Genomic DNA, 14,616 nt, shown 5'->3' with positions numbered 1-14,616 from the left:
CCAGCAGCATTTCACGGTGCTGCACGCACCAGTCGTCCAGTTTGCCACCTCACAGGATGTCTCTATGCCCAATAAGCCACCACAGCCTCGAACCAGGGTAATCTCACACACCCCGTCAGGTGGATCTCTTCACCCAGATGTAAACTGAGACATGGAGCGGTAAAAACTGGTCCCAGCTGTGCCCTGAATGGAAAACACACCCAGCCTCTCCTCCCAGAGTGTATTGCCCTCCCAGAGGCAGGGATGAAATCACAGCTACCAGCCCAGGCATGACATCTGGCAAGCAGGTCTCCGCTTCCTGGGGAGCTGGGGGATCCATGAGGTCTCCCCTACCCATCCCAACCCTCCACAGCTACACGGGTACCTGGTTGCGGAAGGACTCGGCCCGGATGGGATCCTCGGCTGCCAGCGAGATGCTGCTGAGCAGAATGAAGAGCAGGATGAAGTTGGTGAACCAGGTGGCATTGACAATTCTGTGGCACAGCATCCGAAACCTGCCAGGGACAGAAATGGCATGAGCTGCTGCGAGGGGCCAGAGCAACATCAGACAGGACCATGGTAGCCTGGAAGAGGGTTATGGCTAAACTTTGAGGACAGGAAGGCCCTAGGCATGAAGGGATGTCTGTGCCAGCCCTTCCACAGAGCAGACTTTTCCCAGTGAGCTGGCTCCCTTCAGAGCTGGCTGTTATGCACAAGTAGGACCTCACCGGGAAGGGTCAGTGCCAGAGGTACCCGGGCCAGGCCTGGCTCCACAAGGCAGGGAGAAGGGTCAGTGCCTACTTGTTGGTTGGGCTGAAGATGAAGAAGGAGCTGGCTTCAGGCATGGGCACTGCCTTCTCTTTCAGCTGTAGCTCTGCGAGGGGACGTGGCCGAGGACTCAGGGGGATTTCAGGCTCATCTTCCTCATCGTCACCTGCAGGGTGGCCATGAGGAGGGAAAAGGAAAGAATGACCCAGAGAGGGAGAAGGAATGTGACCTTATGGACAATCCTCTGGTCCTGATTTGGCATCTGTGCCAGAAGGACCTCAGTACCCCGAGGCTGGCCACCACATCCTTTGCTCCTCACACCGCCTGGGTTCCAGCACCATCCCTCTGCAGTGCTTCCCCAGCTTTCCTGCTGCCCTGCCAGGGACAAGTCTTACCTGGGAAGTCTGCAGAAGGGTAGGGGTCTTTGATCTCATTGACATTGGATTCAAATTCGTCCACTTTTAACTGAAACAAGGGAGAGACAGAGAGGAGGACATGCAGCTGCGTGTGCCAGTATTGCTGCCAAATGTTGCATGTTGGCCAGACCCTATCATCTTGGAAGCCATGTGGGACAAGCAGTGTCTCTGCATTTGGCCCATACAGCACTGAGCTCATGGAGTCCTGGCCCAGGATGGAGCAGGGTGAGGAGAAACACCTCAGGGGTGCTGCAACCTGAGCAATACCGAGAGGATGGGACAGGGGAATGTGTGCTGGGCAAGAACCTGGGGCCATGCATCTATAGCAGGGGCGGAATAAGACATGGGATGACTCCTGGGTGAGTTCCCATGGGGCATCTCTGGAAACTGGATAGGGAAGTAGCTGCTGGCCAGATGCTTATAAAAGGCAGCTTGGCACACAGTCAGCACGGTTGAATAGAGGGTTTTGAATACAAGGGGTGCTGGTGTGGACATAAAGGAGGTCTGGGATGCTGCTGAGAGGTGGTGTGCACCAGCCCATCTCAACCACTGACAACTGGCTGTGGCCAAGGAAATGAATCAGAGGAAAAGGATCCCCAGCAATGGACCTGTTTCACCAGGCAACATGTGCTGCCTGGGCCCAGAGAGCCCCCATCACCAGAGGCTGCTAAGGCGAGGAGCGATTCTGGCCCAGAAGAGTCCAGAGCCAGGCTGGCTCCAAGCCTTTGTCAGTCCTGGCTGGTGGCAGGAGGAGCCTGGTCTCTCACCAGGAGCTCCCCGAGGCCCAGCCCCACCAGCACTGACCTTGGCTGTTGTGGGAATCCCTTCTCCCTTCGCTTTCTGCTCAAGCTTCTTTGCCAGCATCTGCTTCTCATCTTCAGACTTCTCTGGGTAACCCCTGAGTGGAAAGGAGGGGAGAGCAGGAACTGAACTCTGGGCAGGGGCAGGGGTGATGCTGTTCTGTCCCCTCACACCAAAGCACCTGATTTGGGAGCTCCCACTGCCAGGGACTGCAGCACTCACCTGGACATCTTCCGCCGCTTGCGTTCCTCTGCTTTGGCCTTCTGGGCTAAGGTCAGGCTCTCAGCCTCGGCCAGGTTATCAACCGCGATGGCCAGGAAGACATTGAGGAGGATATCTGGAGGGACAGCGCTAAAGATATTAACTTGGTTCGCGTTTGGAGGATGTGGCCAGAGCTGCCCATGGTCTCCAGGGTGCCCTGAGAAACCTTCCTGGAGTTGAGTCCTTGAGACAACCCTGGCTTGTGATGCCTAACCCTGCACCCATGCTTGTGAGTACTGAGCTCTGGGCTGGCTGCCCTCTCTCTGCCTTAGCTCAGTCTGCCTAGCTCAGTCCTGATACTGCATTGACTGATGGCTGAATCCACGCCTGCCGGTCATCCAAACCTGCCCCATGCCGTGCTTTCCTCCAGACTCCAGACCTTAGCCACCACCAATGCAAGCCCTGAAGCCTGTGGTTTGTCACACTGCTGTTCAGAACTGAAAAGCTTAAGGAAGCCCTCCCTTCCCCCCCTCCACAGTCCTGTATAGCTGATGCTATGGGGCTGGGTACAGGGAGCCTGGGCCTGGCTTAGGCAGAGGATACAGTTCCCACAAACGAAGAGGATGATGAAGTAGATGCAGACCAGCATGCCGGGAAAGGATGGGCCCCCATAGGCCATGATCCCATCGTACATGATTGAATTCCAGTCCTCTCCGGTCAGGATCTGGGAGCAGAGCAGAAATAGGGACTTAAGAGCAGAGTGTGGCAGAACCCCACAGCTCGATCCTGCCCTCCTGGCTCCAGACCCGAACCCTCACAGCCCCTAAAGCCCCATGGCCAAACCCCACCTCCCTGCTCCAGCCCTGAACCTGCACTACTGCTCATGACCCCAATTGCATGTCCCTGCTCCTCCCTCAAAGCCACATCACCTCCCACGAACGCACATCTCTCTGAGCCCCAGCTCTTGCCAGGAGACCCATGGCCCAGGCAAGACTCCTCCAGCGCCCTGCTGCACCTCCCACAGCCCCGTACCTGGAAGACACTGATGAGGGCCTGGGGGAAGTTGTCGAATGTGCTGCGCCGCACTTCCATGTCCTCGAAGTCAAACTTGCCCCCAAAGAGCTGCATGCCCAGCAGTGCAAAAACAATGATGAAGAGGAAGAGGAGGAGGAGCAGAGAGGCAATGGAGCGGACCGAGTTGAGCAGGGAGGCCACCAGGTTGCTCAGCGATGTCCAGTACCTGGGGAGAGGAGAGACAGGAGTGTGTGGGAGGTGAAGGAGTGGGGAAGGCTGTGGGCAGGACCAGGTAGGTAGGCGCAGGGAACAGACTGGTTGGCCCAGGGGGATGTGCCGGCAGCCCAGCAAGGGGGGCTCTGAACCAGCACCACTCACAGGCTGGGCACTGGGACTGCTCCAGCCAGGCCCCAGGAGATGGAAATAAAGCTCCAGGCGTGGTGTGACAGGCAAGATGCCCTGCTGCCTGCACAGGGCACCAGCAGGCAGGATGGGGAAGGGGGATGAGCACACAGCGGGTTGGTGCCAGAAAGAGAAGTCAGGAGTCCTGGCCCACAGCAACCCCATTTACAAAGCCCCAGAACCCAGAGAGAGAGAGGGACCCCAGGAGACTTCCAGCGAGCCCTGCTCTGTCCTCCTTGCCACTCCCAGACCATATCCTGGAGACAGAAATCCCCACCTTGGCCTTGTTCCTCCATCTAGGAGCTACCAGCTCCACTTATGCTGCAGCCCTCCCCAGGGACAACGCCCGTGATGCCTGGGGACCGCGAGCCCCCAACACCCACAGAGCTCCCTCCCCAACCTGGTGATCTTGAAGATGCGGAGGAGACGGATGCAACGCAGCACAGAGATGCCCAGGGGTGACAAGGTGCCAAGCTCCACCAGGATGGTCTCCAAGATCCCCGCGCACACCACGAAGCAGTCGAAACGGTTGAAGAGTGACATGAAGTACTGGCGCAGGCCCAGCGCGTACATCTTCAGCAGCATCTCAGCCACAAAGAGGGCTAGCAGCACCCGGTTGGCATTGTCTGGGGCAGGAGATCCAGCCCATCAGAGCATGGACCTCTTCATCTCAGCATGGCACAGCAGGAAGGGAAGAAGCGCAGTGCCGCTCACCTCCCTTCTCTGCCCGCCACTGAGCCCTGAGCTGCAGCTGCAGCAAATGCTGTTTTTCAGGGAGCACACAGGAGAGGAAGATGAGAAGGGTGATGTGCAACTATGCACTTTCATGTGTCAGTGCAGCTGTACTGTGCGTGTGAGTCCATGCAGTGCGTGCATGTGTACCGGGCTGTGCGTGTGTGTGTACCTGTGGCTGAGCGGTGTACATGTGCGCATAGCTGTACTCCGTGTGAACGTGGGTGTTTGCCTGTGTAGGGGTGCAGATAGTGTGACTGCATGCATAAATGTGTGTGGCTGTACTGCATGAATGCATGCAAAGTGTTTGTGTGTGCTATGCATGTACAGGTGTAAATGTATGCACTCTATGTGTGTTCACCATGCGAACCCATATCCCTAAGAATATATACACTGTGCATGTATGGACTATGCATGTTCAATGTGCAGTTGTGTGACAGCGCAGTGGGGATGGTGTACACACACTTGTGTGCATGAGCAAGTCTGCATGTGTCTAACAGCTCCTGTGCCGTGCCAGGGTGGCTGTGCATGCACAGCAAGAGTTCACGCATGCCTCCAGGGCAGCGGGGTGTCCCGGGCCCTCCCTCTCCCTCAGTCTCTTTGCTCACCTTGCACGAGTGTCAGCCATTCTGGCTGGAAGTGGTGCTCAGAGGCGATGGAGAGGGTGTTCAGTGCTACCAGCAGGATGACAAGCCAGTAGAAGAACTTGGACTTCACCACATCCCTGCACTTCCTACGAAACATTCGGTTCCAACGCCTCCACTGACGGCTGGAGAGACAGCCAAAGGTTCAGCAGGGCTGGCCAGCGGGTCCTGCCCAGCTCGGGGCTGTGCCTGCAGGCTGCAGAGCAAAGCCACCCCTGCTCCCTTCTCCAGGGGCCTTCCCTGAAAAGAGCTGAGGAACATAACCCTGCCCCGGCACTCAGTGCATTCACTCAGGCATTGCACTTCATTCGCACAAACACCTCCTGGCTCCTTTTTGGCCTACAGTCACCTCTGGCTGGCTGCTACACGCCCAGCTCCTAAATCACAAGACATGCTGCATGGGCCATAAGAGGATGCTCAGAGCCTGGTCCCAAAGTGAAGAGGTTGTTCACCTTGAAGTGGCTTTTTGTCAGTACCAGAGCAAAATTCCCTGTTTGCTGTCTGCAATGTTTGCATCTCCTCCTGAGCACACAGCCCCTGGCTCTCCCCTGGAAAGTGGTGGCTGACAAGAAAGCCTGGCCCAGCCAGGACAGCAAGGGAGAGACTGTGCAAGCCCACATGCAGAGCAGCAGATGGTTCAACCAGTGCATACTTACAAGTAGAGAATCCACTTGTTCATGCCCTCAATTTCATACAAGCTCTCAGTCTCTGACCCTCCTTCATCCGATGGCATCATACCTACGGAGGGAATGACATCCCAGGCTCTCCTTGGAACCCTTGGGAAGAATGTGTGGGAGGGAACCTCTCCCAGGAGCACATCAGGACGAGCTTCCCCATCAGAAGTGAAATCAAGACACACCATCCCAGGGAGACAGCAGTGAGAGTTTGGGCAGAAGGTTTTGAGCGTCGGGTGCAAACCAAGTAGGAGGCACCAGAAGCACCCGCACTGCAGCAACAGCAGCAGCAACCCAGAGAGGCAGCCTGAACAGACAGCAGCGTGTATGTGGGCTCCCCCAGCGCAAGACACTCCCAGCACAGAGAAAACAGGGTCAGCTGTGATCTGAGCAAATGCTGAACAACAGGAGGTTTGTAAGAGCACTGGCCACAGGTGAGGACAAGGCGTTTTGTCTTTCCCACTATTTCCCAAGGCTCTTTGCACACATGTATCGGCTCAGCTTGAGGCATCAAAGGTTATTTCACTGGGCAGGGTGGCATAGCAGATACAGCGGCTCAGTGGCAGAGCCCCCCAGGCCTTGCTGAGCCTTTGGCCAGGTGCCTGTATATTCACCTCCTTCCCTGAGCCACTTCTAATCCCTCAAAATTGTCAAGCAATGGCAAGAAATTCATGCACCTGTTAGTGTGCGTGCTGGTAACCCTGCACTCTGCCCCTGCCCACAAAAGTGCACATGTTCCTCACGGATTCTCGTGGTCATTTCAAATGTATTTTGTGAAATAAGACCTAGGCCTTGTTAGTAGTCTGCAAATATTAAACACAGGGGTTGAAGTGGAGATTTAGCATGAGGGCCAAGTTATTGCTAGTTTGGGTCAGATTCAATAAAATGGTTCAGGAAAGAAAAAAAAAGAGGAAGGAAACTGTTCTGCAGAAGTCAAAGCATTTTGTTTCATAGGTGTTCAAGCAAAACGAGTCTTTGTGACTTCTCCAAAGGTCTCCACCCTGCCTCTCTAGGATGCTCAGTGTTAAGAACCCAACCCTCATGCTAAGGGTCTTCGACCAAGCAGAGTTGGTACCTTCTCCCCTGGCCCGGTCACTGTCCATGACCTCCGCATGCGTGATCCAGTCCATGTAGCCCTTCAGATCCTCCTCCAGCTGCTGCTTCTCCCGCAGCTTCTGAAATGTGCCCCGCGACTTGGCCTTCTCACGCTCTTTGGTGAACTCGCTGGGACAAGGCAAGCAGCAGAGTAAGACTCAGGAGGGGCACGGCGTGGAGGTCAGGTACCACAGCCCTGTGCCAGGCCAGTCCTTGTCGAAAGATAAAAGCCTGAAATACCCTACCACCTCGTGCTACCACTAGATTGCTCTGGTGACTTTCCTCTTTCTTGTCTCTGTTCCATGATGCAAGATCATGGGGGATCATCACCTGATGCCCGATGGCAGGCAGGGTTTCTTCCCCACCACTGTCTGCTCTTTGGGAGCTCCTTGCTGCAGGATGCTGTGGTTGGACACGCCAACTAACACTGGAAGTTAGAGGCTGTGGCAGTTCTCTAGCCCTGCTAAGGATTAGAGCAAGTGGGGTCTCACCCATCTGCGGGGCAGAAAGCTGCCCCGAGCTCTCCCTGTGGCAAAGGCGAGCTCATCACATGGCAAGGAAACAGGACACTTTTTTCATGGTAACATGGAAAAGACAGGTCTGCCAGTGCAGGGGATCCCACGCTTCTCATTCTTTTTTCATTAATTTCTTTTCTCTCCTGGTACCTAGCAGGACTGTAGATCTGCTGCCCAGCCAGTCTGGTGTTGCCATGTGTTAGTAGTATGTCTCAGACATTATAACAATAATTAGACATACTAAGCCTCAGGACTTGTCAGGCCTTGTCTGGATTTTCCTGATCTCAAGCAGATTTTAGCTATATTTGCAAAAATATTTCAAGAGCCTTTGCTGTGCCTGCAACTTACTGTAGGATCAGATGACTATCGTCCAGCTCCTCCTGTTGTTACAGCCAACTTCAGGCAAGGGTCAGGTGCCTGTGGTCTGTCATGTGGTTTCGAGCTTGTTTTAGTTATATTAATACCCAATTTGTTTTAACCTTGTGCAGCTGTATGGTTCTTGCCATAGAAGAGGGCTAACAAATCCAAGTAATTAGGGTATAACTAACCCTGTGAACTAATAGAGATGATGAGTCTGAGCCACTTGCACACACAGGTTTGAAACATATAAAAAAGACCCTAAGCCTATGCAGAAGTGAGGAGAAAAGCCCGCCTCACTCCCCAGGACAACACACACTTCCCAGCAACAAAATGGGGATGCTGGCACCTCACCACAGCAGTGCACAGTGGGCTGAGCGTTGTGCCAGAGATATTTTGTGCATAGCAGCTTTCACTGTACTAGTATGGGAATTAGCACTAATTGAGTCACTTGGCATAGAAGTGTTGTGCTCATTGTAACCAGACTGATGATAGCTCATTGTTGTATTTGGATGAGACTGTTGAAGCATTAATTAGACTAACAATAATTCTCTTGGATCCCTTGCACTCGTATCAAAAGTGTTTTCCTTAGGTTGGCCATAAGGACATCGTGTGTGCTCACAAGAGGACGGCAGCGCTGTGGGTACCAGTGAGCATGAGTGTCCCGACCCACAGCCACGGGGTGAGGACTGCTGCTTCGAGCTCCCTGCTCTGCTTCTTTTGCTGTGAGTGCTGGCAGACTATGTTACAAACACCTAATAATGTGCTTCATGGCTGTGTTTGCTGACAGCTGCTTGTGCCACAGGGAAAAGATTTCTGCGTTAGGTGTTGAGCTAAAACCTCAGACAGCCACGGACGCTAACACAAAGAGTAACTCAAGGCTCAGGGTTTCTAAGCATGCAAAAAAAGGGGAGAGGAATAGGAGAGGAAGAGGCACTGAAACTCTTCCAGGCTTTCTTCTTGTAGAGTTAAAACTGGCCAATGTCCACACTCTGATCACGCTGACTGATCTGCTGGCAAAGAGAAAGGACAGGGTGGCACTTACCCACTGAGCACCCCCAGCACCAGGTTGAGAACGAAGAAGGAGCCAAGCAAGATAAGGCTGACAAAGTAGATCCAGGGCCATTCGTTCCCGATGGCATCATTTACCTGGCAAGGAGAGAGGCAGATGAAGCATCCTGAACACACTGTCTGCTGTTCGCCTCCCCTTAGGGCCCCCTCAACAGACTCTGGGAGCTTTGCCCCTCTAAAGTGAGCGCTCGGGATCGTAGCAGATAAACCTGACTCTGAGCCCTGCCTCCGTGACTCTGAATCTGGTTTTAGTGGAGGTAAAGCCAGATCCAAGCATTTTGGGAGCACATATAAACATCATCCGCATGCCTAAGCCTCAGCAAGACAGCCTCCCAAGGACTGCAAAACATGGAGTTTTGCTGAAGCATCCAGCAGCCAGCCAGCGCTGTGCTTGGCCTGTGCCCCTTCACAAAGGTGGGAGCTGGAGCAGCCTTCTGTCTAACTGGAGAGCAAGAACAGCTTGGGCAGTGCCTGCAGAGATGCAGAAGACATGCCTGGTGCACTATGGGATGTGCATCACAGTGTGAAGCGTGGTGGGGGCAGGATGTCTTTCACTGGTGGAGAGACCTAGCCCTGCTATGGGGTCCTGTGTCCTCGAGGGACCTCCCCGCTCTGAGGCAGGACCAGCAGTGACCTCTGCCGAGCTGGGCACCAAGCCCAAGGTGCTAGAGCCTACCCAGTAGAGGACTTCGGTCCAGCCCTCCATGGTGATGCACTGATAGACAGTCAGCATGGCAAAGCCAAAGTTATCGAAGTGAGTGATGCCGTCGTTGGGCCCTGGCCAGCCGCTTCGGCACTCAGTGCCATTGATGGTGCAGTGTCGCCCGTGGCCAGAGCTGGTGCATGGGGCTGGCTTCTCTGATGCCACCGTGGCAATCACATCTGAGGGGAGAAGCCATGGTGTGAGCAGCAGGTCAGGCCAAGTAGAGCAGGGCCCATCACCTCCCAGCCTCCTGCAGAAGTTTTCCAAAAGGAGCCCCTTTCACCACCTCCTCACGCCCCATACCATCACCCAGCTGCAGGCTGTACCAAACAGCCTTTGGTCCTGCCACACTCCCAGACCTGACGCTGGCAAGACCAGACTTTCTGCTACCCACAGAACCTCTGTGGTCCCCACAGCAGCCACACAGAGACATCTCTGCCACATCACCCCCTGCCGCAGCCCCACCTGTCCCGAGGTAGTAGCAGGTCTTGTGCATCTTGCCCTTGAAGAGCTCTTGCCCGACAATAGCATAGATGATGATCATGAAGAGGACCAGCAGGGCGATGTGGAGCAGGGGCACCATGGCCTTGATGATGGAGTTCAGGACGACCTGAAGGCCTGCACCAAGGAGAAGGGAGAGGAGGTCAGTCACTTCCTAAACAGCTTTGGGTGCACCTTGCATTCCTGTCAGCCCCTCTGACAAGCAGCCTCTGAACTGCCCCGTGCCAAGGGAAGAGGGGCACAGGCGGGCTGGGACTGAAATCTCTGAAGCAAGACATCCTTTCTCTACCCGCCATGTGAGCACGCAGAAGGCCCCAGCAGAGCTAGGCACCAGGCGGTGCTAGAGGCTGTTTCGTGCCCCTCTATTTATTCTGTTGCACTCATCCTGGCTGTATTCACATGAGTTCTGGGAGAATGAGATCCCTGCCCTAAGAAACTAAAGTGAGGTCCTGGCCCCTTTCACACTGGCCACTCAAGGTGCTGACACCGAGCCATGGAGGGAGCTACATGTGAGCCGACCTGCAGATCCCCAGTGCTGACAACTGCAAGCTGTAGGGATGAGCAAGAACCTGTGGCTCCTCCACACCCACCTTGTGGCTGGGCTTGACCCAGCAGCAACAAGAAACCTGCCCCATGGCCCCCCACCCCGGCCAGGCACAGGGGTTCAATACACCCGCCAGCCCTGCACGCTGGCAGGGTGCCCAGCACCCACTTGGCACTCCGGACACCAGGCGCAGGGGTCTCAGCACACGAAACGCTCGCAGGGCCTTCACGTCGAAGCCGCCTTTTCCCCCTGAAGTCCCTCCCTGCTTCGCATTGACCTGCTCCAGGGTCATGGTGATAAGCCTGAAAGAGCCAGGGCACAGAGCAGGGAAGAAAGGGGGAGAAGCAGAGGGAAGGACAGGGAGAAAGAGAAGGGCATGAGGACAGAGACCAAGAAATCTGTGCTAAGGAGTCAGTGCTCTGCAGGCAGGAAAGCAAGGGACAAGGCTCTGCCAGCCACGCTCAGCCTGACCCAGGGAACAGCTCTTGGCTAAGTCCAACTCCTGGGCACACTCGTGGCTCAGCAGCCGGGGGCCCTCCCACCCCCTAGTGCCCAGCGGACCCTCTCCCTGTGTGCCAAACCGCTGAGGACTCCATGCCACTCCCATTCTCCAGGGCAAGGAGACCTGAAAGGTGTTAAGGAGTCAGACAGGAAGAAACAGGAGTTATGGAGGATCCCAGGGTATGTCAGGGCATGAAACAGGCGCCCATGGGAGAAGGCCATGAACTGAGTCTATGAGTTGCCCCCAAACCCACTGCAGTCACTAGAAAAACAGATGTAGCTGATGGGCTATGGACCAGGCCTTGGCACAAGCTGAGCACCAGCAGCTTCCCCTCCTTGCATTACCCTAGGGACACGATGGAGAAGTCGAGCACGTTCCAGCCGTTTCGGAGATAGGCATCCGTATGGAAAAGAAACCCGTAGGCAATTATCTTGAGCATCGCCTCAATGGCAAAGAAGATCAGGAAGGCGTATTCAATCTTCTCCTGGGGATTGGAAAGGCAAGCAGGGGAGGATGCTTCATTAGAGAAGACTGTCACCTCCCTTGGCATCACCACCATGCACGGCTGCCCCCCGCGTGTCTCTGGATCAGCCCCTGCTGCCAACCCACCTGTGATCTCCCGCGCACACCAGGCAGCACTGTGGCTACCCTGGGCAGGACGGGGTGGCGTGCTGAGCCACCACATGCCACTCTCTGGCCTTCAGCACGATCCCCTGCAGCCCTTCAATGGCACGCTGCCAGGACCACGTCCCTGGCCTATGGGTACCTGTTCTTACAAACTACGCCAGCAAAGCCACCACTTCCCAACCCAGCACCCAAAGGCACCTTGCCCATGGCCCTGCACATCTCTGGTTCCCCTCCCTACTGCCTTGCCCTCCCTTTCTCCCATAGCCTTCCTCCCGCAGGCAGCACTGATGCCTTCTCATCCTCTCCAGCTGAGGGCTTGCTGGGTCTGTCCTGGAGACACCACACAGTCACCATGGGACAAGCCAGCTGCGTTGTGGCTTCCCTTGTGCCCTGGGCTCACAGGGAAGTGAGGCCTTGGGCTCGAGACCTCCTGCCTAATGCCAGATGTCTGCCTGGCAGAGTGAGCCACTAGAAACTGGCCTGGGGGGTCTGCTGGGCAGAGGCGTTGCGCCCACTCCCAGGTGGGACCTGGCACCCCACTGCATGGGCTCGGCACAGCCCTGCAGCTGCAGGGCCCAGAATAGCTTGTCTTTCCCCAGCATGCAGCCAAGAGCTGCCTGTGCCCACCTGGTTCTGCCTGTCACTGCAATCACTGCCCTTGCTGCTGATGGCCCTTTCCTGACTGGGCTTAAAATCCCTCTGAAGCAGCCAGATGGACAGGGGTATTTATATTTCTGGTTTTCCATGGCCCCTCTCCTCCATCTGCACCCCACGAAGGGCGAGGAGCATCCCTGCTTAGGCTCTGCAAGGAACTGCACCCAGAAAGGCAGAACCATATCTCTGGGACCAAACTGGGAGCGGGTCTCCACTGGGTAAGGCTGCAGTGCTGCGAGCACACCTTCCTCCCAGGATCCCTCTGGCTTGCCAAATGGAAAATGCTGTCCATTTAAGAAACCAGGGCCAGGTCTCAGACAGCGGCATCGCTTGCTCAGTTACCATGTCCAAAAGCAGTGGCCATGCCAAGTGTCCCTGTATGGCTGTCGCCCATACAAGTGCCAGTTCCTTGTTGGATCTGAGGGCAGCAATGGTAAGAGCAGAGACCTAAGCATTGTGATTATTGGTGTTATCAGGGCTCTGTCTTCAAGGTTTTAGCTAAGGCAACTCAATGCCACTCGCCTCCCCCCCTTATCAGTGACAGATCCCCCCAGTCTGTCTCCAAAAGTCTGTCCCCAAATGCCTGTCCGTGCAGTCCCAGCCATGCAAACACAACTATTGTGAGGATCACTTCAGGGATGGAGGGACTGCAGAGCCGCAGCAGCAGCCAGTGGTGTGGTGGGGTCTCTCTCCTGCTGCAAATGGAGGAGAAATGGGGGAGCCGACTGCAAGCTATGGCAGCCCTGCAGCTGCCAAGGCCCAGGCTGGTGAGTATCAGGACCCAACCTGGAGCCCCAGCATTGCAAAAGCTAATTCCTTGTCCTGCTTCATCCAGTCAGGCTCCAGGGTCTCTGACTAGCAGGGATGCCCCTCTAAAAACCCCTTGCCCAGAATCAAAAGGTGACTTTCTATTCCTTGGAGGTCTCTTTGAGAAGCCCAGACCAGATAAACAATGCTTTGGCCAGCTCCGATGGTATTTGCCCAACATGTACGGTCAGTAAGTAGCAAGTTTCAAACTCAGGCCAAGGGAGAGCCAGCAGGCAGCCCCCTGCGACCTGGCTACGTTCCCTCCGTCCTGGGAGAGGCACTAATTGCAAATTACCTTACAGTACCAGCTCACTGTTGTGCTTTGCAGACCCAGACGCATGGACGAAGCTGGATCACCCTGATCTGTCCTGCTGGTGTAACCCCCTCTAGTACAAGGAAAAGTCTTGTCATGGCCAGTATGAAGTTTCTATGCAGGGATCCATCAGTGCTGGATGGAGGGATTCCCCCCCCCCCCCAGTCTTACAGCTGTGGGTCTAGTTGCCCCGGCTTATCTGGCTGTAAACGGTGGGCAAGTGCTGGTGTTAGCAGAGTAAGAAGAGCCAGGCCCCTGAGTATGAAGACATCTCACAAGCATCTCTGTCAGTGGGCTGAGGTGGGGTAGCCCCTCAGTGGGGCAGGCCATGGCAAACTCTCTTTGGATTCTCCAAGTGGGAGGTGTAGCTGCAGGTCATATACCGGCAACGAAACTCGCGCGGCCACAAAGCCATGTCCTGAGGCAGGGCAAAGTGACTGATACCAGCAGAAAGAAGCTAAGGGATATTTTGTCCTGGCAGACTTTATACCAGGTCAAGCACCGCACATCCTGCACCTGGTGCAGACCCCACTTCATGTGCCCGGGCTGATTTGAGAAGAAATCATTCATGCACTTCCCCCAGCTCTGGTGTTGCCCATGCTGCAAGTCAGCACAGGAGACGGTGCGCTCACGACCCTAAGCGGCCACCCTGGGCCTGTGCCATGAGGCACAGACCCTGCAAGCCAGGCACACACCGCGTACAGGCACAGCGCCGCTGACTTCACTGAAGCCCTGGCCAGCTTCTAGCAGCTGAGGACTCGTTCTGTGCCACTGCCACCCACCGTGCCCTCACCACCCCCAGAAATCAGAGCTGGCTACCCATGGTGGGAGGCTGCTTAGGGAAGGGTGGCAGGGCTGACTGGCAGAGCTGGGATTGGGTCTATGAAGAGCCCAGCCTTCAAAAAGCCGCTATAAAAAGATACAGGTCTTTATAACACACCGGGCTTTATAACACACATGCGTCAACCATGTTAGGGGACACAGAGTAACCTGACCTGTGGCTGCTGAATGAGCCGCAGAGCAGCAGGAATAACAGCGTGCACCATGCTAAGGCAATGCAACATGACACAGCTCCAGCCTGCTCGTCAATGTTGGCTCCCATCCCCTACGGCCATACAGGGCTCTCCAGAATGAGCCCCAGCTCCATGTCCCTTCTGTCTCCTCCCAGGGAACAGGGGGAGCAGGGCTTGGATAAAGCCTCCCGGCTGGCCAAAAGGGATGGTGAGGGGACAGCGTGACCATAACACAGCGGGATAGGTACCTCTGCTTTCCAGCAGAAGACATCCGTGTGGAGCA

General features: G+C 55.5%; 1 protein-coding gene across 1 annotated transcript in view; it reads right to left on the bottom strand.

Annotated features, from left to right (window-relative positions):
• The window catches only part of CACNA1S (calcium voltage-gated channel subunit alpha1 S), a 53,818-nt gene that overhangs the window by 27,890 nt on the left and 11,312 nt on the right, over nucleotides 1-14,616 (bottom strand). The window contains exons 3-18 of the mRNA XM_087761766.1: nucleotides 11,264-11,403; nucleotides 10,586-10,719; nucleotides 9,838-9,990; nucleotides 9,346-9,551; nucleotides 8,644-8,747; nucleotides 6,707-6,855; nucleotides 5,614-5,695; nucleotides 4,922-5,082; nucleotides 3,982-4,207; nucleotides 3,198-3,405; nucleotides 2,769-2,889; nucleotides 2,187-2,301; nucleotides 1,968-2,061; nucleotides 1,143-1,212; nucleotides 781-913; nucleotides 365-494 (exon numbers count right to left, since the gene is read on the bottom strand). Coding sequence (XP_087617892.1) covers nucleotides 365-494; nucleotides 781-913; nucleotides 1,143-1,212; nucleotides 1,968-2,061; nucleotides 2,187-2,301; nucleotides 2,769-2,889; nucleotides 3,198-3,405; nucleotides 3,982-4,207; nucleotides 4,922-5,082; nucleotides 5,614-5,695; nucleotides 6,707-6,855; nucleotides 8,644-8,747; nucleotides 9,346-9,551; nucleotides 9,838-9,990; nucleotides 10,586-10,719; nucleotides 11,264-11,403 — 2,226 coding nt within the window. The remainder of the gene's footprint in view (nucleotides 1-364; nucleotides 495-780; nucleotides 914-1,142; nucleotides 1,213-1,967; nucleotides 2,062-2,186; nucleotides 2,302-2,768; nucleotides 2,890-3,197; nucleotides 3,406-3,981; nucleotides 4,208-4,921; nucleotides 5,083-5,613; nucleotides 5,696-6,706; nucleotides 6,856-8,643; nucleotides 8,748-9,345; nucleotides 9,552-9,837; nucleotides 9,991-10,585; nucleotides 10,720-11,263; nucleotides 11,404-14,616) is intronic.

The sequence above is a fragment of the Nipponia nippon genome, unplaced genomic scaffold (assembly GCF_047370975.1).
Source record: "Nipponia nippon isolate SJK-2023a ecotype South Korea unplaced genomic scaffold, ASM4737097v1 scaffold_25, whole genome shotgun sequence".
Taxonomy (NCBI): Eukaryota; Metazoa; Chordata; class Aves; order Pelecaniformes; family Threskiornithidae; genus Nipponia; species Nipponia nippon.
This window is presented reverse-complemented; position numbering and strand designations above follow the sequence as displayed.